The following is a 27600-nucleotide window of genomic DNA, read 5'->3' on the forward strand; positions in this document are numbered from 1 at the left end:
CTCCTATGAGGAGGAAGCCCTGTGACCCCGTTTGAGTATTTTAATTGTATGTGTCATTTTTAATATTTAACTATGTTTAATTGATATTTTAGGGGAGAGAAGGCGGGAATAATTGGGATTATTGTTCTATTGTATGGATTTTACTCTGAACCGCCTCAGTCCTGAATGGAGAGGAGGGGTAAAAATAAAGTTTTAGCATATTATTATTATAGTTGTTGTTGTTGTTGTTGTTATTCTATACTTTATACACACGGCCTGAAAGGTTTGATACACAACAGGAAAGCGCTTTTGTGGTCTCTGGGGAAGCAAAGGCCTCACTGCCTCAGCAGCATTCATCTGAGGGAAAAGCGACTTTTCCAAGCCTTGTGTGATGATGCGTTGTTTTACAAATTCAATGGAGTTGGGGACAAGTGTGAGAAAACTGAAAAACCTGACAGAGAAAATGGGTTTTATATTATAACCTCTGTCGTCCCCTGAGGGAAAGAAAATCCTGTGACACGCATCTTTTGTGCACTCACACGTTACACTCAAGCGAGTTTCCCCTCATAAATTATCGCCTCAGAGAAGGCGCGTTTGTGAAGCCACGCCCCCAATCCCTGAAAAGCGGCTGTGATTGGCCGAAGCGGCCCCTGTTTCGCTTTCCTCTAAGGTGAAATAGAGTTGCTGGAGGGAAGGGCGGGAGAAAGGAAAAACTCGCTTCTGATTGGTTGGCGACCTTTTTGACAAAAAAAAAGGTAGCTGGAGGGGAGGCAGATTGGTCTGGGAGGTTTCTCTCAGCTCAGCCAATGGCGGCGAGGCAGGAGAGTCAAGGGCGGGCTCTCTCTGATGAGTGACAGACGAAGCTTCCAATTCCCGCCTTTGTATTTATCTCTCTCTCTCTCTCTCTCTCTCTCTCTCTCTCTCTCTCCCGCCCAACCCGTGCTGAGGTTTGGCGCGTGCGCAGTGCTCCTCCTGTCTTCTCGCATTTGAACGGCGAGAGTGCTGCTGCTGGCTCTGTGCTTCCCGCCCCCAACCGGCGCCTCCAACGGTTTTGGAACGTTGGCTCTGCGAACGTTCCAGGGGCTCCCAGGGCCCCCCTCCCTCTCCTCGGCCGCGCGTGCGCAGAAGGGAGCCAGGTGAGTCGGAGGCCTCAGAGCGGAGAGAGAAGGTGGCGCTTTTTACACTGAAGCACTGCAGCTCCCAGAATCCCCCGCGTCCAGCCAGAATGGCTGAGCAGCTACAAAGCCCAGAATCCCCCCACGCACATAGACACCCCCAGGGGTCCTTCAGGATGGGGGATGCTGGGAGTTGTAATAGCTGAAGTGCCCCCCTTTCAGCTCCCAGAACCCCCCTCAGACAAGCACACGCCATTGTTCCTTCAGGATAGGGGATGATGGGAGTTGTGGTGCTGGAATGCCTCACTCGCAGCTCTCATAACCCCCCTCAGATAAACACACTCCATCATTCCTTCAAACTAAAGAATGCTGGGAGTTGTAATACTTGAAGTGACCCAATTACAACTCCCAGAATCCCCCTCAGCTAGGATTGTACCTTAAGGCTGGGGGATGCTGGGAGTTCAGCTGCCAGAACCCCCCTCAGATGAGCACACACTCCATTGTTCCTTCAGAACAGGGGATGCTGAGGGTTCTGGTGCTGGAATGCCTCAGGGGCAGCTCTCAGAATCCCCCTCTGATTGACACACTCCATTGGCCCTTCAGGATGGGGGATGCTGGGAGTTGTGGTTCGCCCCATGCCTGCTTTCTATGTATATCTACTCCATTATTATTATTATTATTATTGTTATTATTATTGCATTTAGACCCTTCTTTTGCCCTGAAAGGGAGGCCAACCGATCTACTTCTTAATTCCATTTGCAGCCTGCTTTTGACCCTAATGTCAGGCCAATGTAATTACTTAGGTCTCTACTGTTGTTATTATTATGCCATTTATGCCCTTCTTCTGCCCCCAATGAGAGGCCAACGCAGCTGGCAATGTAACCTAAGCACAGCCCCAAAGGCACTGCAGGGATAATAACCCACTTTGAGGCTGCTTCAGCTGCCCTGGCTCAGTGCTAGGGAATCCTGGGAAGTGCAGTTCCTTGTGGCACTAGATCTCTCTCTGACAGGGAAGGCTCAATCTCCCTTAGGACTACAGTCCCCAGGATTCCCTGGCATTGACCCTGAGAAGTTGAAGCCTGTGAAACGGGACTCTTATTTCTGCCTTGCGCTTTTGGATTTGGGGCTCTCTGCCAGGAAGGTGAGGCATGGCCTTGATGGCAGAGAATCAAGGCTGGCAATCCGGGGGAGGAATGCCATTTCTTTCTCCTCTCTGTCTCCAGTGCTTTCCAAGGCTGAGAAAGCAAGCGCTTTCCTTTTGGAGGCACTTTGCCTCCAGCCTTTGGACCTGGCCAGCATTCAGGTAAAAGACCCAAACATCCCGAAGCCTCTGGAAGCATTTGCTATTGCTTTCCCCTTTCCCTCTAGTGTTTGTTCCAAAAAGCAGCCACAGAAAGACAGACATGATCTCCTTTCCTCGGCTTTTAAACAGCAACAGCAAAAGGGTAGTTTCTCTATCAAACCTCTGCCATAGTTTCCGCTTCCTCCTAGTTTGCCATTAACTTCCCAATAGCCTTGTATTCTTTTAAATGGGTCTGAAACGCTTTTATCTCTTTTAACTGTATTTCATTCTTTCATACACAATCTGGTTTAATGCTGTAATAGTTCAATTCTGGTTTAACGTCACACTTCTCTGTGTTTTCGGTTGTCCTTGCAAGCCTCTCTGGCTCCCAGTTTTGAGAAAGGTGCAAGATATACATAAATATAATAATAATAATAACAATGAAGATCATAATTGTTCTCTTGTGATCAATATTACCCTTTTATTACTCCAGTATGTATATTTTTCTCTTTGTTGTGTATTCTGTATTTCCCGCCTCATTAGACTTAACTTCCTCACGCCTTAGTAGCAATTCAATAGTGAAAAACCAGTGAATATAGATTAAGAAGTTCCAGCATAAAGAACCCCACAGTGTTTAAAGTCTTACTTCCACCAGTTTGTAATTCCACAATCTGTAACGATAATGCAAGTATTTGTTTGCTTTTTTAAAGGGAGTGTGGAGGGATCCTGTCCAAAAGCAGAGCCTTGCTCCTGGACGCCTCCAAGATCGGTGGGAAACGCTCCAAAGGATGGACATTGCCTTTTTCTAGGCAACCTCAAGGTACCTCTATGAGATACTATGCGGCTACTCTCCCTCACAGACGCCACTTTTCTCTATCCGCTGCCGCCACCGCATATATACGTCTCTAGGAATCTCAAGGTGCTCCAGTGCAACTCTCTGGTCAACGTCTACCAGAGATTGACCATAGAATGGCGCTGGAGACCCTACAGATGCCTGAAAAGTGCTCTCTAGGAATCTCTCGGTTCTCCAGCACCGACTCTGCCATCAACATCTATCAGAGGTTGACCATAGAGTTGTGCTGGAGGGCCTACAAATGCCTAGAAAGTGCTCTCTCTAGGAGTCTGTAGGTCCTCCATTGCAACACCTGATGAAAGCTGGTCATAGAGTCATGAAGGAGGACCTAGAGGTTCCTAGAGAACATATTAATCAAATTCACAAAGAAGCAAATCCACCAAAGTCAAAGCCGCAAATGTGGAGGGACAACTGTGTACAAACATACATATATGTGTGTGTGTATACTAAATTAAACAAGACCAGCAGTCCATAACATCAGAGTAATTGCCTTGAATCCCAGTTTTGAGAAAAGGGCAGCATACCATCATCATCATTATTATTTCTGTTATTTATCAGCTTAGTGACTCTTAGAATGACTTTTAAAAAGACAAGTTTTAATCCTAATCCAAGCACTGTTCTTCTTTTTAGGCTCAGAAACCAAAACAGTAGCAATCAGAACTGGAGCTTTGGTAAAAGGATCCAATGCTAGCTCAAAGTAGCAACTCTGGTAAATGTACTCTTTGATTTGTTCCTTAAATCATGATATTAGAAAGGGGCAGGACATTGTTTGCTTATAACCTTGAGGTGCTGTTTTGTATCTTTAAGGTGTCAAAATGAACGGAGGCACAGACGTCAGGAAGCCCATGCGCGCCCGAAAAACCATGACTCCGAGCAGCCGCAGGCAGATGAAAATGTTGAACAAAGTGAAGGAACGAGCAGAAATAGCGCCAAGCAGTGCCTCCAGTCAGGATAAAGATCTTAAGAACGCCGATGTCAACCAGTTCCTGAACTCCAGCGCTTTGCAGGACATACTGTACAGCTGGTATGAAAATGAACCCAGTTCCTCGCTGTGCAAACCAGTGGAGGTACACCTGGATGCAAAGCCCATCGGCTGCACCTTGGACGCTTCAGAGGCACGGCGTTCCGGTTCCCCTCCGGCAGGAGACACCCCTTCCTCAAGCACCGGGAGGAACACCGGAGGGATGGTTTTGGAACAGGAGAGTACCAACTTTCGCTTTCATGAGAAAAATACTACTGCATTCGTGCCAGGTAAACATGGGTTTGGGAGACTATTTTGGAAGGAACAAACATATTTAAAGGACTTTGAGGACCGCATCTAACATACCTACGCATGCCTCCATTTTCCAGTACCGTTCCTTATGCATTGGCCTCTAAGCTGCTTAGACATTTGGGGCACATTTCCACAGGGGATTAAGAGTGAGAAAATGTTATTCAGTGGGTGATGTTACTTTTAAAATTGGAAGCATCAGACATTGTCATGCACCCCCTCCTTGGGCCATATTTGTTGTTGGGTACCTTCAAGCCATTTCCAACTTATGGCAACCCCAAGGCGAACCTATTGTGGGGTTTTCGTGGCAAGTATCTTCAGAGGAGGGTTTGCCATTGCCATCCTCTGAGGCTGAGAGTGTGTGACTTGCCCAAGGTTGCCCTGTGGGCTTCCATGGCTGAGCTGGAATTTGAACCCTGGTCTCGAGTCATAGTCCAGCACACAAACCACTACCCCACATTGGAAAGGTCTTGGATCATATAATAATACCGAATTAGCGGTATATACTGTGTTTGTTCACTGACCTTGGGCAAGTCCCATGCTCTCAGCCTCAGGGAAAGGCAATGGCAAACCTCCCCAGAACAAACCTTGCCAAGAAAACGCTTGATAAGTTGGCCATAGGGTCGCCATAGGTCGGAAACAACTTCAAGGCTCACAACAACAGCCACAACTGTGTTTGTTCAGGTTTCTCTGGTTGGCACTGGCAATTCGATTGAGGCCCAGTCCTTGCTGGCAAGGAGTTGACTTCTTATTCCTTTATTCCTCCCTCGCCTTTTAAAATCCTGCTGTACATGCCGGGCTCCTTAAAACCTGGAAAGGAGTCTTTATTTCAGTACTGACCGGGTTCAGCACAAGGCCTTGCAAGGTGCTGGGGCTGCCCTCCTGGCTCACTCTGCCAATATCTTTCCTCTTTTGCCCAAGACAATCCTCAGAGGAAGAGAACATCAGAAGACTCCAAAGGCGCCTTTTGCAAACGCAAGAGAAAAGCAGAGGAAGCCGGAGAGGGTTGCTGGAGAAGCTCACATCAAAAGCAGACTGGGATGGGGAAGGTAAGCTGCTTTGTCTGGCAGATAGCAGGCAGTGGTTGTGCCATGAGGTCCAGTGGCGCTGCTGGCACATGCGTTCTCTTGGTGGCTGCACTGAAACCAAATTGCAGAAGGCTGTTCGCTGTGGGGGCGGCTTGGGTTCTCCAGTTCTTCTCGGCTTGCTTCTCAGCTGATTGGAAATGGCTGTTGTTGGAGTTGTTCCCTTCGGTTTTGCGTAACGCCTCCTTTTTTTGTCTTGATAGCTTGCCTCAAGCCCTCCTGGGGCTGGGAGAGTCTACAGGTAATGCCGAATGCCGCAGTTACGTTCCTCTGCAAAGAGGATGCGAGGGAGGGATGTTTCTTGGGGGGGGGGGTGACCTTTGCTATAAGCCAGTGGTTGTCCAGTTCTGGTGACAGCTGTGCACTGAGCACCTTGGACTTCTAACCAGTGTGGTTGGAACATTTTTCCACATCATTTCACAGCATCATAGAGTGGGCAGGGGTCCCTTCTCCAGCCCTGTGCTACTGCAGGCATCCAGCCATAAAGCACCCCTGAGAGATAGCCACCCATCCTCTGCTTAAAAACCTCCACTCTCTGGAGCACCGTCACACTAGCAAACTGCTCTTCCTGTCGGGAAGGCTTTTTCGGCATTTAATCTCCTTTCTGGTCCTTTGTGAATGCGTTGGCTGGGAATTGGTTTACTCTGGTGTGGAAGACAGAGGTGCCCTTTAAAGACTCTAGACAGGGAGATCCCAGCACCCTCCGAGGCAGCATCTTCTAGTGTCAGGCATCTCTTACAGTCAAGAGGTTCTTCCCGATGTTTAAGGTTTAATCTCTTTTCTTGTCATTTGAATCCCCTGGTTCCCATTTTAGTCTTCGGAGCAGCAGCCAACAGACTTGCTCCATTTTCTGCATGGCATCTCTTCAGATACTTCTCAGTGACTATTCTCATAACCTCCAGCCTCATCGGGAAGCAAGGCTCTCTCCTGTAGCCCTTGAGTGCATCCGCAAGGACAGCACAATTTTCATGGAACTTGTCCTTTTTGTGCATCTAATTCAGGCAGAGTCTTGGTTTGGGGCAAGGAGCAGGTGGGATGGTATCACATGCATTTCAATAAAAGGGGAGCAATTTGGGGTCGTATCATAGTTTTTCAATGGATAGCATGTTGGTACGTATTTTAAAAAATGTTTAGAAGCAGACTTGTGGTCCCTTTAAGAACAGAATTATTTTATTGTGAGCTTTTCTGGATTACTGTCCACAAAGGAGATTGTAACCCACACTATAATAAATCTGCTCCTCTTAAAGGACCAAGAGCCTCCTTTTTGGTCTTTATATCACACAGCTCTATGAGCGGAAGAGTCAGTGCTATAATCCTGAATGATACAGAATGAATCTGGGAAGCAAACGGAACAACAAAGAGGTAGTTTTACTGTGAAAAGCAGAGTGCTTCAAGCTAGTGAATTTGCTTAGAAGAGGGGTTTTTAAAACTTTTTGCTGCCACATACAGTCTCATGTGTGAGATGTGCGTTTTCTTGATTTAAAGTATGTACGTGTGTCTCCTTCTTGCAGATGAAGGGTTTTATTCAGGAGAATATGGCTGCTTCAATGAGGACCTGGGACCACCAGCTCCAGCATTTGCACGAGCGGATCAACCACACGCAGTGCTTCCAGAAGAAGCATAATGAAGCATCCATCAAAATTCAGGTAGGGCACATTTGTGTGGCAGGCAGTGTTGCTTTGAAAGCATCACATGCGGCTCTGTTGTCGAACCCTTGCCTGTGCATACAAGAAAGCAGGCTCTTACTATGGCTTAAACTGAAGGAGCGAGAAACCATACAGCCTCTACCATGATGCTGGACTGCAACTCCCATCAGGCCCTAGGGAGGAATGCTGGGAGTTGCCAATGACAGCCTCTGGAGAGACACATAATTCTCCCCTGTGGTTGGAGGTCCAGGCTAAGGGTTCACTGGCAATCTCTGGAGCAGCAAAGAGCTGGTAGATAAGCAGCCAGTGTGCTCTTACTAGTTTGAAATCCTTAGGCGGGTATCTGGTGATGCTTTAGTGCAGTTCTGAATGTGGCCTCCATGGCTGAGAAGCCCTTCTGTAGCCCAATGTACATTGTTTATATTTTTCTCTTGGCAGAAAGATATATCTCGCCTCAACAGACGTATTAACGGGGTGATAATGTTACAGAAGAAAGAGCTATCCTCCAAAGTAAGTCTTGGCATCTTTCTGGCACCATATAAATCATAATACTATTGCAGACAAATGCAGTTAAGTGCCCAGATTGGGGGCCTGACTGGTCTTGGAAGCTGAGCAGGGTCAGCCCTGGTTAGGCATTGGATGGGAGACTGCCAACGAATCCCACATGCTGGGGGCTATATTTCAGAGGAAAGAACTGGCAAAACCACCTTGGAGTATTCCTTGCCTGAGAAAACACTATGAAATTCATGGGGTCGCCATACATTGACAAGCGACCTGAAGGCACACACACGCATGGAAACTTTTATCGCAATGCATAACAGACCTATGAGGTTAGGCTTACTTAGGCATGTTTTATTTACACACATAACACACTGGAAAGGTTGCCTTTTTTAGATTCCCATCTCCCACAGTCCCCTGGACAATATGGCCATGGGACTTGTGCTGCTGGCAGATTGGGATGCTTAACCCCCCCCCCCCCAAAAAAAAAAAGAAGTGTCCATTCTCTGGTTTAACGTTGTTGCTATGTGCCTTCAAGTTGATTCTGAATTATGGTGACCTTCTGGGGGTCTCTTGACAAGAATTTCTTTAGAGGAGGCTTGGCATCAACTTTCTCTTGGGAGGTAACTTGCCAATGTCTCCCAGTGGGTTTCTGTGAATAAGGTGGATTTGAACCCTGGTCTAACACTGAAACTATGACATGCCTCTAGCTCTTAAAAAATAGGGTTTCCTTCTTCAGAGGAGGTTTGCCATTGCCTTCTTCTGAGGCCGAGAGAGTGAGCAAAGGCTCCCCTCTGAGTTTCCATGGCTGAGCAGAGGTTTGAATGCTCCCGGGTCAGTTTTCTAGGTCTCCCAGGTTATTTCCAAGGCATGGGAAGTACTGGCCTTTATTAGCAGGGGGAATCGGGTGGCCCTCCAAACGTTGTCACCTGGGGATGCTAGGACCTGCAGTCTGGCAACATCTGGAGGGCCTCCTTTCCCTCCCTTGGACCACATTTAATTGCTTGTGTCAATGAACCCTTTCAGTCAGTTGCTGGATGGTAACCTAACCCTGGTGTAAATTCCGTCGCTTCAGTGGGTCCAGTCTGGTTGGGACTAGCAGCTGGGTTTAGAGTCCATCTTGTTCCACACAAATCTTCACCGAGAGCCTCCTGTTCCGCTGCAAGGGCTTCGCATCCAGAAGGATGCTGACATGTTCCTACAGACAAATGGGCAGAGAATTCCTTTTCTTTTCCCTGCCTCCAGGCCAACCTCCCAGGGGTCACTTCACAAAATAAAATCTTAAACTGCCCTGCGATTCATCCTGGCGAAGAGAGCAGTGGATTGAGGCCGTCAGAAAAGGGGCCTTCAGATCCCAGGAAGATGCCTCCGGAAACCACCAAGGAGAGGTAGGAGCAACGACAGCCTGGTCAACGGTGGCCATGTTTCCATGCGTGTGTTATATTTCCATGAGACTATCCCTCCCAAGCGGCTCTCCATTTTTAGCTCTCTGCATGTTGATGGACTTGAGCTCCCAGAATCCTTGAGCATTGGCCATGCTGACAGCAAGGGCTTCTGGGAGCTAAAAGCCAAACTTTGACAGTTCTATATCTAACAATATCATCCTCTGTTCCTGAGTTTTTCACTGCTAGCTTTTTGTGACTTGCTTGATGGATATTCTGTACAAGTGAGGGGTAATTTAGGAATGTGGCAGTGACAGTCACGGCGTAAAATGAATTTATGGGTGTCTATAAATACGACTTGAATATCTTAAACAGGGAGGGATGCGGCTGCTTTATGTGTCTTGATGCTGATGTGTTTTGTTACCAGAACTAATGGCGTCATTGTCCTGAATGAAATGAACAAAAATCCCGGTGTGGCAGCTGTGAATCCTCCAGGTACAAAGAAATAAAATGGGCATTTTCTGAATTTATTTTTTAAAAGCAGATTTTAACAGAACAAGATCATTAAAACTGCTGCTCTCTTTCCCTTTGTCTCTCTTTTTCTCTCCCTCTCTAATAACACAAGTGCATAACTGGAGGAGACCTAAATGCACTGGGGTGAGCAGGCTAGTAGCAGATACTCTTCCTTTTCTTCCTTCTGGGGACACAATGCATGTTGAAGCTGCTAATACTTGGCTAGAATATATATATATATCCCCATCCATCCATGTGGTGCTGAACAGGCAGTCGAGTAGAACTGGACCAGTATGTCTTGAAGCAGGGATGAGCAGAGGCTGGCTTTCCAGATACTGTGTTGGACAGTGGTTCCCATCAACCCATGATGGGAGTTGTTGTCAAGCAACATCTGGGGGCCCACACAATGCCCACCCTCTCCTGCGGAGCTGGCAATATTGGACCAGGTGGGACCCATTGTCTACACGGCTAACACTTCCAGTGAGCCTACAAAACTGACTGCAGAACCTATGGATGAGGGCTTGAGTTTGTGCATAGATCCTGCTTGAGACATTGCAGAGCTACTGCCAGCCCGCATCGACAGCCGTAGTGTAAGGCAGTTTCCAATGTTCCTACAGCCCTGCTGCACATCATTCCTAGGTCATGCATGAGGACTTAAAGGTTGTCGCCAAAAACCTCTGCTGAGCAAAAAAAATCAGAGTTACTACCTCCTGATCTGAAAAGCAAGGCTGCTTCTGAGTCGGCTGCATTTGCTTGGATGAAAGCCTCTGCTCCCTTTCTCCCGATGCTTATTTGGAAAGAAATGGGCTGTTGGTCAGAATGGAAGCCTGAATGTACTCTCTTCTTACTCTCCTCGCTCTCGTTTTGTGTCAGTGCTGTGGGTGGGACCCTGTCCCTTGCTGTGCCTGTCGTCTGTATTAGCTAGTTGCCTGCTTCCCTTCTGAATCTGTCGCTGAATGCCTTTATCACTTACCAAGTGAATGTTAAGAATTTAAAAATGATGCTTCTGTCACATTTCCTCAGCTGTTCATCAGGAGGAGAGGGCTGCAAACGCAGATGCTGCAACTCCATCCACCTCCAAGGTCAGATTCCAGATATCTTGCTTGTCTAGGCCTGTCTTCAAATCCTTTTCCCCAGTTGCATTATGAAAGAGTCTGAATTATAAATGCTTGGGAAGGCTTGCATTTTTATGGGTGGAATAAAATAGACAACTAAACTGAGGTTGTTGTACTTTGGACGTGTCATGAAGAGACGTCACTCATTAGGAAAGAGAATGATGCTTGGTGAGGTAGTAAGAAAAATGGAAGACTGAGTTCCAGGTGACAATATTTATTGTCTCGGGGAATGGGAAATCCCAAGGAACACGCAATGAACTGCCAGGAGCAGAGGCCTCCAGGTCCTCCGCCTTGTGAGACTTCGGTTGGTCAGCTCTGAAAACGGGGAGATAAGTCCCAGTTTTATTTACAGTCTCTTCTAATTTCAGCAGCTGATAATTGACCTGACAGATGAAAAAAGCAATCCGGACACAGGTAAAAGAATGTCAGAACAGCTTAAAAACCTGTTAATTTATTATTATTTGTACTGGTTTGCCTTACTCTTGCATTTTAATGTTGACTTTTTGCATGTTTTAATTATATTGCAGTCCTGTTAGTTCGTAAGCCACCTTGAATCTCAGTCACGGGGGAAAGGTGGGATGTAAATGAAGGAGATGATGGTGCAAAATGCCCAGCGCCCGGGACAGGAAAGAACAAAAACCAGGGGGAAAGGGTCCTGACAGTAGAGAAAGCAAATTTCTAGTGAGCAGCATAATAATAATAATAATAATAATAATAATAATAATAATACTCCGAAGTATAACTGAAGGAGTTTAAACAGCTGGCATAGTGAAATGTCATTGCTGTTTCATGCTTGCTTTTTGAAGAAGGCAACAGAAAATGCAGCCATTTCTAACAAAATGTTTAAAAGGAGGAAGGAGGAGGAGAAAAAGAATAGGGACTACCTGGTTTTCACTTTAGGATGAGCTTTTGTGGATGCGGTAATGGGTGATACTAAAGTGATAGTCCAACAAAGAGGGGATTGTAAAAAATATTGTATGGGAGAAGCGAGCCAGTGTTTAAAATGTGATGCTAACCTATAGTATATCAATAGGAAATGATGTAGAGAGGGGAGCTGCAAGGACGAGCAATTCAGCCGCAGACTCTGAACTACAGCCATCGAATCAGGTATTTAGATTTGGAAAAGATTATTTGCAGAAACGCAATGCTAGTTGCGCCCAGGAAGCCACCTGGCAACCCCAAAACAGTTGCACAACGAGGGGAGTTGAGATGAAAATGGAATAAATGGACATGAGATCTATGTTGCACAAGTCCTAAATGGTTTATCAAAAGTCAGAAATGACTTGAAGGCACTCAACAGCCACAAACGTAACAGTCCCTGCACATGACTGTCCTTACTCTGAAGCCAGTACTTTAGAGGAAGGGCAGTAACACAAGTAATAAAATTGCAAGGCCATTGGCAATAGAAAAGTAACTTCCCTTGAGATCAAGCCTGCCCCAGTGCTGAGCAAAGCTAACTGCCCCATTTTTAGGCAGAGAACATTGCATTTCTCAAGAAGTCCTTGTACTGTCATTGTTGGGTGCCTTCAAGTCATTTCCGAGACCTTAAGACAAATTTGTAAAAGGGTTTGTTTTATGAACCCTGGTCATATTCCAACACTCAAACCATTACAGCATGCTGTCTCTCTCCTGTGCTGCTACATCTGGGCAAATTAGGGGCTGCATAGGTAAAACTGAACCAGGGTAGTGTCACCATGGTGTAAATCCTGTCCGTTGTAGTCCAAGTGATGGAGAACGAAGATCCCTTGCCAGCCACTTGGGGACCGTGTTGGAATATCGTTTAGTACTTTATGGCATAAACACTAGCACTATTCAGTGATTAATTTTTGGCCTGACTAACTGTCCTGATGGCTCCCAGACGCACAGCAGTGTGTAGAAAAACACTGGTTTGCAAGGTTTGTGCATCAACCTTGTGAACAAAACTCTCCTCTTTGAGTGCTGAGTCTTAACAGTTTGAAAGGAGAGGACAGGTGTTCAAGAAGCAGCAGCCTGGATGTTCAGTTGTTAAAATCCTTTCTGGGTTTTGGTGTAGTGGTTTGAGTGTTGGCCTAGGACTGTGGGAGGCATGAGTATGCATCCCCACTCTGCCATAGAAACCACACTGGGTGGCTTTGGGCAAGTCCTACTCTCCCAGGCTCAGGGGAAGGCACTGGCAAACTTCCTCTGATCAAACCTTGCTTAGAAAACCCCATTGTAGGGTGGTCATAAAGTTAAAACCAGGCATACGACAACAACGACCGGTCCTATTGAGCTCAGTGGGACTTCCCGCCTGAGCCCAAAGGCCTTGGGTCGCTTCCTTTCCGTTTCTGGTTTGCTGAAATCTGCCTCGGTTTCCCCTCAGGCTGACGACGACCTTTCCCACCTCCCTCCCCTCCCAAAAAGCCGCTTGCACCAGGAGCCAGTGGCTGCATTCCGGAACACACTGCCGCCTCTAAAGCTGGACCTTTCGGTGGTTCGGGTCGAGAACCCCAAAGGCATCGCCCTGAAGTGGAACGTCCAGAAGGCTGACCCCCGCTGCGCTCCCCTGGAGAGCTTCCACCTCTTCCTCTTCCTCAAGGGCAGCCAATTCCGGAGCTGGCAGGAGACCAACCAGATCCTTGCCAAGAAGCTCCCCATGGCCTGCACCTTGAGCAGCTTCCCAGAGTCCTCCAGGTGCTACCTGGCCATGCGGGCCAAAGACATTTATGGGCGCTACGGACCATTCAGCGACATCAAATCCGTTCTTACTCTGTAGTTTCTGTGGACAGAGGGGGGGACACCTCTTTGCAAATTGCCAACCGTGGACCCTCCAGATCTTTTGAACTTCAGCTCCCAGAATCCCTTGCCACACTAGCTGGAGACTTGTGAATCACCCAAGGGTGAGAACCGATGCTCTTCCGTATGCTGGGACAAGGGCAAGGTCCAGCGTTATTTCTTTTACAGATACCTCCTTAATGTTACCGTGGGCAAACTAGTAACTCCTTCTGTACCAGCTGGTGGATTCTGGATGTTGCAATCCTTGGGTGTTAGCACAGAGAAGCTGTCAGGAAAGCTAACTCTGGGGCAAGGTGAGATGTTGAAAGCCTTCTGCTATCCACAGTCATTGCTTCTGTGGTGGTGGCATGGCTGTCGTATTTTTCCATGCTAAGCCAGTAGAATGGAAGCCAATTACACCTAGATTTCTTTTTTGGACTGCTAAAAATCTCACTATCTCGCATGCTGGGAGCCTTCCTTGAATGTCCATAAGCTTCCTTTTTGGCTTCTAAGATCCAAAAGAGACCCACACATACACACTGAGCCTGCCTTCTCAGCCCTGAAAAGCCTGGCATCCTAGGGATTTTATTTATTGATTTATGCTGCCATCATCCCAGCCCTGTATCTGGACCTCCTCCGGCTTCTCCATCCATGTCTTCACTGGCCTCTCCAATGGGGTAATTTCCTTTCTTCTTTTCCCTTCTGAATACAGTCCGCCCTCAGTATCCACAGGGGATCTGTTTCCAATCCTCCCCTCCACAGATACCAAAATCCAGATGCTCAAGTCTCATTGTCACCAGTGATGGTGCGCTCCACCATTGGGGACAATGGGACTCCACTCCTCTTAGCTTTCACTGGCGGCAGGCAGGTGCCTCCTCAGCCGCCGCTGCTTCCTCCTCCTCCCACCTCTTCCTCCTCCTCTGCTGCTGCTTCCTCCTCTTCTTCCTCCTGCCTTCTCCACTGCCACTTCCTCCTCCTCTCACTTCCTGCTGCTGCTTCCTCCTCTTTCTCCCACCTCCTCTGCCACCGCTTCATCTTCCTCCTCCTCCACTGTTTCCTCCTCTTCCTCCCGCTTCCCCTTCCTCCTGCCTCTTCTTCCTCTTCCTCCACTGCTGCCTCACCACAGGCTTGCAGTCTGTGGCTACTCGATACTTTGACTGCCGTGGCTTTGACATCCTATGGCATACTGAGGATAGTAGTTTGGGGAAGGACTATCTGGCCATCTGTAGGAGAATTCGTAGTACCTCACAAAATCACAAATCCCAGGATTCCATAGGATGGAGCCACAGCAATTAAAGTGCTATAAAGGTGTTAAAAGGGCTGCTGAACTATTCACAAACGATTGCTCTTAACCGGTTAAAAATAGCGGGTTCTGCCAGGTGTTGGGTGAGAAGGGGAGGCTTTTGGGGCACTCAGCAGTGGGCTAAGTCTTCTCTTGGTGGCACATACGTGTAACCCATCAGTTCCTTTCTTGTTGTTGTTGCTGTTGTTAGTATTGTTACTTACTTAGCTCCTGTCTTTCTCCCAGTATAGGGACTCAAGGCAGCTACCAACAAACTTAAAACAGTACATTTGTTAAATTTCCGGTTCTTCTTCTGCAGTTTCCAGTTCTTCCTCTCTGCTGTTGCAGAGCTGGTCTTGTGTCCTCCTACCTACTTTCCCAACTACGTCAAAACTCTTTAAGACAAAAAAAGAAAAGGGGGGATTCAAAATTCTAGAGTCCAGAAGTCTGTGGCATAATTTAGACTGAAGGTGTGCACCACAAATTTAGTTTACGTTTGGTGCGGGTGATGTCTTTTCTGAGTCGGTCGGACCCTGAGTGGTGGTTTCTGAGGGAGAGCTCTTCAGTGTGAAGGAGTCCGTTCCCAGCTTCTTCTGACTCCTTCCTCGCAGCCCCAAAATCTTACGGTGTGAGGCTGTCATCTTCTATCAGAAGACCTGTGAGAAGGGCTTTGCAGATGTCTCAGGTAGGAAGAGATGGAAACAGTCATTTCCCAGGTGAGAACCTGCAGACCAGTTCTCCTGTGACTTAGGCAACCAGGCAAAGGTGGAGGCCAGCATGACTGCATTCACTTAGCTTCTTTATCCTGGCAAATGCCATGGCGGTTGGGATGGGTGACCCTTGAGGTCCCTTCTTTGGGATCCTGTGATGTCTGGTTGCAACAGGTCTAGCGAGGCTCTTGGTGCGCAAACTGGGGCAGGGTTTTCACTTAGCCTGAGTATCCTTCGAGCTCGGCGGCGTCTCTCCTCTGATTGGCCCATAGTGCTGTCCGTCTGCAGTGGTGGCGTTGGGGTCTTCCTGCGGTCACTTGCAGGACCTGATCCATTTAACCCAAGGATGGATTCTTACGATTCTGTGACGTTGCCAAGACCAGAACCAAAAGGCGAAGGCAATGTTTTTGTAACTTTTATTTCCATATACACCATGGGTATATAAAATACAAAGGGACAGAGGCACGGTCGGTAGGGTTAAAGTGAGCAACCTCAAAGAAAGATCGTCCTCTTTAAAAAAGCAATCCAGGATGTCTGGCTGTTCTCTTGGGATGGAAGCGCAGGTCCTGACGACGTCCGCTTCTTCCAGGCGGAAACAAAGGGTTGTCCGGTTGATGGTTTCCTTGTATTTTGTTTAAAGTAAGATTTGGCAGGATTATTGGTTTCTGTTACAATTTGCTTGTTTTCATGAAGGGCGCCTCAAATGGAAGTATGTAAATATATATGTATGTACAAATAAAAGATGTGGGGATTTTTGTAAATTCAGACTATGATTTTTCATTCTTTGGAACTGGGGATCAGCGGTGCTTTGTCTCTAAAGAGCCTGTCTGGGGCTGGACATAGAATGGGGTCTGGGCAGGATTGCAAGATGACCGAAGTAGGTTTGAAAGAATTGGGGCAGGCAGAAGCAAGGAAAGTGGGGGGACTGTCAAGAATCTATGGAAGGAAGGGGGCTTGCATTGGAACAAAACGGCCAAGGCATGCTGCTTCAGGCCCCTCTTCTTTAATGCAGGAGCATCCAAACAATCCCGGGAGGCTGTTTTGTTTAATTTAGGCATTGGAGTCCTCCATCCCTACCAACAGCCCCGGCCAGTGATGAATGCTGGGAGTTGCAATCCAACGTTTCTTGAGAGCCAACCCTTGGTTGAAGGTTGAAGGTTGCAACAAGGAGGGAGAAAAGACCAGAGTCCCATTGCTTCTGGCTTAGAGAGAACCAAGGTCCAAAACACACTGCAGAAATAATCCAGTTCAAGACAGCTTTAACAGCCCTGGCTCAATGCTAGATAACTCTGGGAACTGTAGTTTTGTGAGACTTTGCTGTCGGAGAGCTCAGGTGCCACAATAAACTACAACTCCCAGGATTCCCTAGCACTGAGCCAGGGCAGTTAAAGCAGACTCAAGGTGGATTATTTCTGCAGTGCATTTTAAACCCAAGACTGGAGCTGGGCTGACCCAGTGAGTCTTTCACTAGTTCTCTATAATGTAATCTGCAGGATTAGGCGTCTGCTGCTTTGTGTTTCTGACTAAGGGGTCCTTTAAAAACAAAAATTAAGGCCTGTCATTTCAGACCTCAAAAGACTGCAGAGGAAGGCAGCCACTATTTGGCTTCTGCTAATGGCATGTTCTCCTGCCTCCAGACCTCAAAACACCTCACTGAAATACAAATGAAGCTGGGCTGCACACAGGTTGAAAGTAAACCTAAAAGCTCTTTTAACAGACAAGATGACCATAGCAAACTCTAGATACTGATCTTAAGAAGGAAGGCCCATTGAGGCCAAGGGTCTGTTCCCAGCAAGTGGTTTAGGACTCCAGCCTTAACAGCAACCACTGATGTCTTTTCAAAATTCTTGCCTCTAGAAAGACACCATTTTGTATAGTTAAGGATGCCAACAAAACTCAGTTGGGAGAACTATCCTCTTGGACCAAACCTGGCAACCTTACATGCAACCCGAATTTCTAACAAGCCCCAAACCTCCTTTCATTCATTTTGCAAAACCCACCATGCAGTTTCTAGGACAGATTTTTTTCCCAGGCCCAGATTGGAAAGCTGGAATAGAACTACCAGCAAACCAACTGGACTGTGTACAAAATACTGGTTTTCCTAAGGCACTGACCTCAAAATAGGGGCCAATGCTGGTCCCTGGCTAGTTTCTAGGAAAGGGGGGGGGGGGGGGGCAATGGTAACCAGTGGTCATAAATGGTAGCCAGTGGTCACAAATACAATGGCAGCGCATGGGACTGGGCTGGGGGCTATTGCCAGGACCAAACAGCCCAAGAAACATTGTTCTCGTGTATTAGGAATTTAGGAAATTTAACATTTCTTTAGGAAATTCTTAATACGCAAACAGTGTTCAGTGTGAGACTGAGCAGCCTGAAATTGGCATTTTGGAAGAGGCAGCAGCTCTTCAGAGGCAAAAGCATTCTGTGGTTGAGCTTGCTTGTTCTTTTCATTTCCTAATTCAATTAAAAATCTGGTCTTTTGGAGTCTCTGCTCTGTTTCTGTTTTTCCAAAGCAAAACCTTTCCCAGCCAAGAGCAGCAAGAGCTGGATTTGTCATGCAAATGGACGCAGTGTTTGCCTGACAGAGGAAGCCCATACCCTCCGGAGCTGAGCTTGCCTTTACCTGCCCAAAGGACTTACTTCTACCTGCTGCAGGTGAGAGTTGCCCTACACACATCATGCCTTACCCTTGAGTCATACCCAGGTATGCCCTATGCTTACTATGGGATTTTTCTAATTAAAGAAAAGCTATTTCCCCCAGCTGCGAACTCCCTTGGAGGGTGGTGGGCTCTCCATCTTTGGAGGTCTTTCAACAGAGGTTGGATGGGCATCTCTCAGGAGTGCTTTGGTGGCGGATCCCTGCATGGCAGAAGTGGCTTCAGTTAGATGACCCTTGGGGTCCCTTCCAAGGAGTCTATGGGGTCATGGAAAGAGTGGAGGAAACCCTAAGAGGGCCACATTTGAACCTAAGGACTAAGGCTCTCCACTCCTAAATCGAAAGAGAGAACCCAGATAATCCCCTTGGGTTGCAATGGTCCTCCCTAATAATCCTTGAGTTCCATATATTGCACTCTGCCACCTGTAATTTATTATTTCAAGGGTTATCCACAAACCCCCCTCTCCCCTATTTTGTTAATGCCTAGAGTCGCTTTGGAAGCTGCAGGACAAGAGGAAAAGACATAAAAATGTGGGTAGTGCATTCTGCCCATGGTTATTTTGGGTTGCTGGGTTGCTCTTTTTCCCAGGCGGGGAAAGGGGTGGGATGTGTCCAATCTGCCCGCCATTTTGTTATTCCAATAGTCCTCCTTTCATTCCAAGGATGAGGCTCAGGGGAGACGGGGACGCTTCAGAATAAAAACAATAACTTCTCCTACAAAACCACTTTCTGACTATATACAAAAGAGTGACTGGGATTCCAGTACTGCATATATGTGTGTCGTGTCGTGTTGTGTTGTTCTTTAACTACCTGCGTCTGTTCTTATTTGCGCTTCCTTAATATTAGGTACATGATCCCGCTGAGGAAAGTGAAGGCAAAGGCGATCCATGCCAAGATGTAGGAATAGCCGTACTGGCCGCCCTTCACTTCGAAGAAGTCGTAATGGTTGCCCTTGTGGATCTCCTCCTGGCGGTCGGTGTAGATGGAAGCGGCGATCATCACACAAAGGCCTGCGGAGAAACCCAGAGAAGGAAAGCCTCACAAAACGCATCACAAAACAAGATCAGCTGAGGCCCTACGCCAGGGATAGATAGGGCAATACATCCGTCCTGGATTGTGGTCTGAACTTTTAACAGACCTACTCGAGATCTACTACCGCGATAGGCTTCTGCCCCTTGGATTTGGCTCCTAGGATGCCCAAAATAAAAGCCAGAGTGGGTTTGCCAACCCAAATGGCATCACAGAAACCAGTCCCTGCTCCTAGCTTTCCATAGCATTGGCTCTGCTGACCAAGGATGCTGGGAGTTGTAATCCAACAGCACTCCATGGGCTGCATGATCCTTATCTCCATCCTAAGCTGTGTCAGGTTTCAAAGGCTCCATAGCATTGCTCCCCCAACACACACACAAAAAATATTCTATGTAAAAACATGACATTTAGGGTTTTTTAAAAATGAGACCCTGAGCGTCTTCCTTCACTGTGGGAAAAACGGGCTTACGATGAGGAGCCTGAGAAATATTTGGGTAGCTATCCCTGCAGCAGATCTTGGACTTCGGCTCCCAGAATCCTGAAGCATTGGCCAAGACAGCTGAGGCCCCTGGGAGCTGAAGCCTAAAACATCTGGAGTTTGGGGGTCGCTGCTCTAGACCAATAAGTAAGGTATTCATTTCCTTTAAAAAGGGAACTACTCACAGGAGAGGAGTTGCAGGATGGAGGTCAGCACAAACCTCTCCCCTTGCTTTAGGCGGAAGAGCTGGAGGATGAAGACGAAAAAGGCCAAGCAGCAGAGGATGGTGGACAGGATCATCGTGGCCTGGATGGCCTGGATCGACTGGTAGTCTGCAGGAATAATCATCATCATCAACAATAGTGAGGATGGCTGGAATCTTATAGGGACTTACGTCTTCTTAAATGGACTGATGCCTGTGTGGATTAGAATTGGGCAATCCGTAATATTCATATGCATTTAGTACAGAGGGGAGCCGGCAAAGTGACTGATGCACAACAGGACACCAACCAGGGAACACTTGTTGGTATCCCATTACACATCTTTACAATTTACTAACAGGGTTTCTTGCTGCCTCTGTAGCAAAGTACAATGTTCCCTCCAAATTCACTGGGGTCAGGGGTAAAAGACTGTGGGAAAACTACATATAAAAGAATACTATTCTTTTTATTGGAGAGGACACCTCTCTAGGAATCTTCAGGTCCTCCAGTGCAATTCTGTGGTCAACATCTGCCAGAAGTTGATCCTGCTTTTCTCCTGGACGCTCCATGCATCCGAGGAAGAAGACCCAAGCCTACGAAAGCTCATGCTGCCAACTTCGTCCTTTCTTTTGGTCTCAGGGGTGCTACAAGTTCTCCCTCTGCCTGCTTCCTTTGCCACGGTTTATGTTCCACTTGGCTTTTCCTTCTCAAGGCCCACCTGCATCCTGCCAGCCATTTCCACCAACCTCCCCGGTAGCTTTTGTGTGCAATGCAAAAAGGCCGCCCGTCTCTTGCCAACTCCCCAGAAAACCATTTCCTCCCTAAAATACAACTTCCGGATGGAGGAACTCCTTGGATTTGGGTCGAGGAAGGGACCCTCCCTTCCTTCTCTTGTTCCTGCAGGGAACTTGGGCAGCGCTGGAGGAGGATAACTTTTGACACAATTGGGAGCCAAAGGGACTTAATTCAAACTGTTTTTCCCCCTAAGAAAAAGCAGCAGGAGGGAAGAAAGATGCTTGAATGCACAAAAGTGAGAAGGTCTGCAGAGCGTTCTCTTTCCGGTCTATTAGGTACAGGCAAATAGTTAGCAAAGTCCTGACAATGAAGCTCCTTTTTGCAAAGTCTTCCTATGTTCTAGAATCCTAAATGCCCATCCCTAAACTATAAATCCCAGCAGTTCGTAGGATTTAGCCACTGACAGTTAAAGTGGAATCTATGACTGTTGTATTTGTGTGGTGCAAAAAGACTCGTTTTTCCACCTGTAGAGGGTGCTAATATTTCATTTTTCCATTTTTCCCTCTCCAAATCTCTCTTTCTTTTCTGTCTGCTCCCAGGACCTTTTAATTTCAGCTCCCCAGGTCAGTTTATTTTAGCTGGCCTGCAATAAAATCTAGAACTTTTCAATCATGCATCTTGGAGTAAACTGGATGCGTCCTGAAATAAACTGAGGATAAAGAGGGAAAGTGGGAGAAGGAGAGAGAAACTGGGACATGTTAAAAACCACTGAGAAAGTGGGACTGCAAAGGATTCATGGGAACTGTCCTTCCAAATTCAGGAAACCTGGAAGGGATGCTATCTACCTTCCTCCCTAGGCGAAAGGGAGAAGAGTGGAGAGGAGCAATGCGCATCATGCGCAATTTGAGGTCCACTGTCGCTGCAAGTGGGGCAGATTTGGCATGCAACTTACCGGGAAAGCTGTCATCGAGCGTCGTACAGTTTGTTCCATTGAAGCAGCGATGCCAGACGTCTGTATACAGATCATCTCCAACCCACCAGGCCTGCAAAAGGAGCGTAAGAAAAACGCACAGAAAGATGGCGTGACGCATGCGCGGGGGGCTTGCAACAAGCATGCACTGCGAATCTTATTGCTGGAAGGGACCCCCGAGGGCCAGCTATTCCAACCCCTTGCCATGCAGAAATACACAACGCTCCATAAAAATGTCCCATGTGCTGTTTCGGATTGCATTATCTTCCCACAAGAGTGGAACCTCCATGTTTAGGGGCAGCCTTCCCCAGGGCTTCAACTGCATGGGATCAACAGCTTATTTTTATTTTATTATGGGATTTATATCCCACTTTTCCACCAAAATTGGGATTCCAGGCAGAGAGCTCTCCCAAAACCATCTTAGGGTGCAATCTACAACCTAAGAAATAATGCAATTTTGACGCCACTTTGATTGCCACGGCTCCGTCCTACATCCTGGGATTTGTAGTTTGGTAAGACATGGAAGGCTCAAGACCTTTGCAAAACTACAAATCCCAGGGGTTCCATAGCACTTAAACTGGTGTCAAACTACATTAGATGCACCTATACATGCACCCTAATTCTATAGTTCTCAACCTTTCTTTCTCCAAGGGTTGGCTAGGGGATTCTGGGGATTGTAGTCCTCCCCCAAAAGGATCTTTTCCTAACTTTGTGATGCACGCGCGCGCACACACACACAGACCTCACACAGGTTTATGGGTTGAACTTACGCTGTCGATGGTAGAGATGAAGAGAAAGGCGGCAGAGGTGATGTGGAAGATGATGATAAAAGCCAAAAGGATCAGCATTCTTGCGCAGGAAAAATGGAGTTCCTCTAGGAGAAGTTACTTCTGTTCAGAAACAAAAGGGGAAGAAGGGTTCAGAGTGCTGCAAGAAAGATATACAGCTAATGCAAGTGAATAGGAGGGTTTTTCCAAATCAGATCTTGGATTATTTTCTGGATTATTTCTGCACAATATTGTCCCAATCCATATTTCTCTCCTTTTTTAAAATTAGTCAAATTGGCCTTTTAAACTAGTTTGCAAAACCGGTTAAACCCATTTTAACAACCTTTTCAACTTGACGTTTAAACCACAATCCATAACACATTAATCCACTTGTTCAACTATCAGTTGTGATTCATTATATCTTCATGTCATCCTTTTCTGGGCTGTTCTCCAGCTCAGTTTTACCCCAAAACAACCCTGTGCAATAGCTAGATTAGGGTAAGCGCAGGTCTGAGTAAGTTGGTGAGCATCGTGGCACAACAGGAACAATAAACATAGAATACCAGAATCCCATCATCCCTGACCAGCATAGTCAAAGGGAACGTTTATTTATTGACTGCAGCTAACATCATCCCCGACCAAACTGGGAACAGGCAACATGTAGTTTCTCCAGATATTTGTGGACTACAATTCCCATCAGCCAACACAGCTGGCTGAATTAGGGGCAGGGATGAGCAAAGTGTGTACCTCCAGGTCTTTCTGGACTGCAGCTCTCATCATCCCCACTTAGCACAGGCATTTCAACCAGAGCAGGATGGGCAAATTGTTAATCTCCAATATATTAACTGCAACTCCCACTTTCCCTTCATCACTGCCTGGGGAAGAAAGGATTTGCAGCCCAGCAGTCTCTAGAGGGCCACAAATGACCCATCCCTTGGTCAAGCTTGAATGGTTTGCAATGCCTGGGCATGATGGGAGTTGCAGTCCAACCATATGTGGAGGGTACAAGATCAAAAGGCACAGAGGATGCATGCAATCTAGTCCTGTGAGGTGGACATTGGCATCTCCAATTTGGTCCAGACCCAAAAAGTGGCACATGATGGGCCCCAAACATAACGCTCCTTGTCCGCTAAGCCGCATTTCCATGCGCCAGGGAATGATGCGCCTGACGCTTCTCACAAGGATGTCATTAGCCAATTAGCCAGAACGATGTTCCCAAAGGATCTCCATCCCTTCTCCCTCTTGAAGGGCTTCCAAGGAGAAATGGAGGAAAGGGGAACATCTGCGGCTGGACGCCATGGAGCCAAACTGCGTTGTCCAAGGCATTTTTAAAAGCCAGAGTCACATCTAGTCCAGCTTCAGGACCCCCTTCAGAAACAATACAACGCAAGCTATTTCATCAATTAAACTTCTGATTCCCACTCATCGCAATATGCCTTCTGCAAGTTATTGCAAACCAGAGAGGAAAATACATACCTTTTGCAATCTCAAATTATTTGTGTAAAGGATGCTATGCTAGGATGTGGATGTGTATAAATGTATTTGCAGCTCTGTATTGACTCCCGCACAACCCTAAAAGCACCAGATCCCATTTGACTTTGGAAACCAAGCAGCGTTAGCCCTGGTTAGTCCTTGGAGGGGAGACCGCCAATGAATCCCAGGTGCTGTAGTCTCTGTTTTAGAGCAAAACCACCTCCAAGGATTCCTTGCCCAAGAAAACTCTCTGAAATTCATAAGTCAAAGGGCAACTTGAAGGCACACACACAAAATGTCTAAACATCCTAAAGGCACCAGATCCTTTTTGATCTTGGAAGCTAAGCAGAGTCAGCCCTGGCCAGTCCTCGGATGGGAGACCACCAATGAGATTCCCAAGTGTTGGAGGCTGTATTTCAGAACTGGCAAAACTACTTCCAAGGATCCCTTGCCTAGGAAAGCCCTAAGGAAAACTCACTGGTTGTCTGCTAAAACTGTCTCTCGGTGGGGTTTGTGGCTCAGTCAGGACTCGAACCTGGGTCCCTGGGTCACTTCCAGGGGTGAGAAAGTCCATCCTTCCCAGCATCCTGCTTCCAGCTGTGGGACAGTGCAATGGCCTTGGAAAGTGTCTAAACAACACACAAAACACCAAACGGACGGAGGAATGTAGGCTGGAAGCCTGTTTTCCAAATAGTTTTGAGGAGTCTCTTTTTTGCAACGCTTCAAAATAGCAATAGTTCCAAACATTTGTTGGGAGCGTAAAAAAAGAAAGCCGAATCTTTGTGGGGAAGGCAAGGAGGGTTGGGAGTTGGCCACTACTTGGGCCCAATCCAGGGAGAGGAAAGATTTAATACACCCAAGACACAAAAGATACATTGCAATTTGAGCTCTACCTGTTTCGACACCTGGATGTTTTCCTTGCAGGAAATGCACACAAACAGGGAGCTCCGGTGACCAAATCCTCCTTCTCCTCCCAGAGGTGGGGCTGGCTTTGCTCAGGGCGACGGCTGGCAATTTGAAACTTTGGAGACAATGCAAACATCGCAAAGATCGTTTTCCTAGGTTTGGAGTAGGGAGCTGAGTGCGAATCTGAGGTTCTATGCAAGTCTCATGATCAGGATGGTGCGGACACCGCTCATGAGCCAAGAGAGCTACTCCAAGTTTCTCCATTCACAGCTTGCATTTCAAAACTTGATAAAATCATAGTAGAGACAAAAGCCCATTAGGGAAATGTAAAAATACACACTTGCCACCAGCAAGTGTGCTGCAATCGCATCAGGTCTTTCTCTTGTACATTAGGGACTTCTGGTGTGCACTGGCCACTTTTGATATGCATTAGCCACTTCTGGTGTGCATTGGGTGCTTCTGATGTCCATCAGGTACTTCTGATGCACACTGGGCACTTCTGATGTGCATTTAGAAACTTCTGATGCACATTAAGGACTTGTGATGTTCACTGGGTGCTTCTGATGTCCATTAGGTACTTCTGATGCACAGTGGGCACTTCTGATGTGCACCAGGCACTTCTCATACACTTTAGAGACTTCTGATATGCATTAGGGACTTCTGAGTTGCATCTGGTGTACTAGGGACTTCTGATGTGCATTAGTTACTTCTGATGTGCATTTAGGTGCTTCTGATGTGAATTGGGCACTTCAGAAGAGCATTGGGCACTTCTTATGTGCATTTAGGAACTTCTGATGTACATTAGGGACTTGTGATGTTCATCTGATACTTTTGTACTTTGAATTCAATCTGCAGAAATTGAAGTAAACTGAGGACAAAGGGGGGAAGCAGAAGGACAAGAGAGATGGAGAGGAACCGGGACATTTTAAAAGCAACTGGGGGAAAATGGGGAAGGAGGAGATTAATCCAGACTGTCCCTGCCAAACCTGGAAAGCTGGAAGTATTGTGGAACGATGAGCCAACGCACAGGGAGACCACATTGATTCAGTAGGTCCACTCTAGTGGGGACAGAATAGGATTTAGGCCCATATTTCTGCATGAGGTTCTGTAGAAGTCAGATGCTTGCATTGTGGAAAATGTTTCTTCTGTTTGGCACAATCCATATCTATCTTTCTCTCTCTCTCTCTCTCTGCCTGTTCCTTTGCAATTCTGTTCCAAGTTGTGTAGCAATCAATACTTTTGTGGCGCCTGTTGTTTCATCCTCCGTGACTGAAGCGAGAGACTGCATTCATGGGGTACATGCGGCTTAGTGTTTACGTGATTCACTCCACGGAGCGAGACACTTGGAAATGCCCTTGTTGGCTTCAATCCTTTCATTGCACTGCATGGAAACACTTGATCTTTTAAGTGGGAATAGAAAGGCTTCTGTGGCTCAGGGGCAAAGGGACAGTGTCCACCAACAGAGAGACTTTTGTTGTAAATCGCAACACATCATGTGTGAATCACACATGTGCTGGCCATTCTTTAGGCAATGTGCTCCGCATGTCCAGTTCCACGTCTTTCTATTGCTTGTTCCTACTGTCTAGTTCTCCCATTTTGGCAGTGACTGTCCCAATTAATCCCCTGCCATCCCTCTTTTTCAGCGGCTTTTAAATATATACATTCCAAGAAGCAAACCTTGGTTTTGATATTTTCTATAAAGGACACCATTTTATTTAATGGGACTTGAGCATCCATGGATTTGGGTATCCATGGGGAGTCCTACAACCAAACACCAGCAAACACAAAGGGGCCGCTGTGTTCATTCATTCATTCATTCATTCATTCATTCATTCATTCATTCCTCCCTCCCTTTCTCAGAGTAATCCAGGTCAGGACACAATAGAAAAATACCATTTATCCATCATTTAAAACATCAGCAATAAAGAAGAGGTAACCTCTTGCCATTACGCATCTTTGCAATTCACTTACAGGGTTAGTGAAGCATGGCATAGTGGCTTGAGCACTGGTCTATGACCTGGGGACCTGGGTTCAATTCCCCACTCGGCGACCTGGGGCAAGTCACACTCTCTCAGCTTTGGAGGAAGGCAATGGTAAACCTCTTCTAAACAAATCTTGCCAAGAAAACCCCATGATAGGGTCACCAAAAGTGAGAAACAACTGGAAGACACACGACAACAACAGCAACAACAACAACAGGGTTTCTTAGAGCCCCTGCTACAGAGCTAGACATACATAAAGTTATGTAACATAACAGGTCATACAGGATTCCAGTGCCTAATATCAATAGTACAGTCGGATTTTCGTATCCTACTCATATAGGATTCCAGCAGCTAATAACAATAATACAACCGGTCTTTTGTGTCCATGGATTCCTTATCCATGCATTCAACCATCCATGACTTGAAAATATTCCCCCCACCCAAAAAATAATTCAAAAAGCAAACGTTGATTTTGCCATTTTATAGAAGGGGCACTATTTGATTACCCTTTTTATTACCCCATTATATATCATGGGACTTGAGCATCCATCAATTTGGTATCCTTAGGGGGTCCTGGAATCAAACCCCAGCAGATACCAAGGGCCCTTAATAATAATACTGTCCCATTGTATATAATAGGATTTGAGCATCCATGGATTTTGGTATCCATAGAGGTCCTGGACCCAAACCCTGGTGGATACCAAGGGCCCCGCTGTCATAATCACACCACACAATCTTCAAGCACTAAGGTCCTAGTACTAAACATCTCCAGTGCCTAGATAACAAATTTATTTTGTTCATATTTTAACATTCAGCCTCGTTGCATTCCCACAAGGAAGAAATCCTACAGTTTGGGTCCCACTGTGGAGAAGACCCCTGTAAAGCAACCCAAATCCTTTCCAGGGACACCATGCAAGGATGACCTTAAAGCAGCGGTTCCC

At 46.7% G+C, this 27600-nt stretch overlaps 2 protein-coding genes across 13 annotated transcripts in view; one reads left to right on the forward strand and one right to left on the reverse strand.

The window, feature by feature from the left end:
* ATF7IP2 (activating transcription factor 7 interacting protein 2) lies at nucleotides 1-16228 on the forward strand. Of its 7 annotated transcripts, none has more exons than XM_089540346.1 (14): nucleotides 1-46; nucleotides 927-1115; nucleotides 3087-3196; nucleotides 3860-3938; nucleotides 4037-4480; nucleotides 5421-5548; nucleotides 7096-7230; nucleotides 7669-7740; nucleotides 8974-9116; nucleotides 9538-9605; nucleotides 10647-10705; nucleotides 11110-11152; nucleotides 11772-11845; nucleotides 13080-16228. In XM_089540346.1, the coding sequence occupies exons 4-14, from the start codon at nucleotides 3914-3916 to the stop codon at nucleotides 13470-13472; spliced, it is 1584 nt and encodes a 527-aa protein (XP_089396472.1). In that variant the 5' UTR covers nucleotides 1-46; nucleotides 927-1115; nucleotides 3087-3196; nucleotides 3860-3913; the 3' UTR covers nucleotides 13473-16228. The 7 variants fall into 7 exon arrangements, with proteins under 7 accessions (XP_089396472.1, XP_089396465.1, XP_089396467.1 ...); XM_089540339.1 differs by having other exon boundaries at nucleotides 2-46; nucleotides 11107-11152; XM_089540341.1 differs by lacking the exons at nucleotides 1-46; nucleotides 927-1115 and adding an exon at nucleotides 1128-1147 and having other exon boundaries at nucleotides 11107-11152.
* EMP2 (epithelial membrane protein 2) overlaps nucleotides 9110-27600 on the reverse strand; it is a 24090-nt gene continuing 5599 nt past the window's right edge. For 4 of the 6 annotated variants that reach the window (XM_089540350.1, XM_089540349.1, XM_089540351.1 and 1 more), the window contains exons 2-5: nucleotides 22302-22421; nucleotides 21514-21604; nucleotides 19812-19958; nucleotides 15863-19129 (exon numbers count right to left, since the gene is read on the reverse strand). In XM_089540350.1, coding sequence (XP_089396476.1) covers nucleotides 18942-19129; nucleotides 19812-19958; nucleotides 21514-21604; nucleotides 22302-22379 — 504 coding nt within the window. In that variant the 5' untranslated portion in view covers nucleotides 22380-22421 and the 3' untranslated portion in view covers nucleotides 15863-18941. Of the gene's footprint in view, nucleotides 11122-15862; nucleotides 19130-19811; nucleotides 19959-21513; nucleotides 21605-22301; nucleotides 22422-24664; nucleotides 24908-27600 lie in introns of those variants that run through there. The other 2 variants (XM_089540354.1, XM_089540352.1) reach the window with 2 other exon arrangements.

This window comes from Sceloporus occidentalis, unplaced genomic scaffold (assembly GCF_023333645.1).
Source record: "Sceloporus occidentalis isolate IW3139 unplaced genomic scaffold, rSceOcc1.0.p SCAF_10, whole genome shotgun sequence".
Classification (NCBI taxonomy): Eukaryota; Metazoa; Chordata; class Lepidosauria; order Squamata; family Phrynosomatidae; genus Sceloporus; species Sceloporus occidentalis.

What these genes read in the sequence shown, in the direction of transcription:
- ATF7IP2 (XM_089540339.1), top strand. Translation starts at nt 3,914, where the DNA reads ATGCTAGCTCAAAGTAGCAACTCTG. An exon ending in AAGCATCCATCAAAATTCAG is followed by an intron (nt 7,231 to 7,668) that starts GTAGGGCACATT and finishes TTCTCTTGGCAG; the next exon opens with AAAGATATATCTCGCCTCAA. An exon ending in CCGGAAACCACCAAGGAGAG is followed by an intron (nt 9,117 to 9,537) that starts GTAGGAGCAACG and finishes TTTTGTTACCAG; the next exon opens with AACTAATGGCGTCATTGTCC.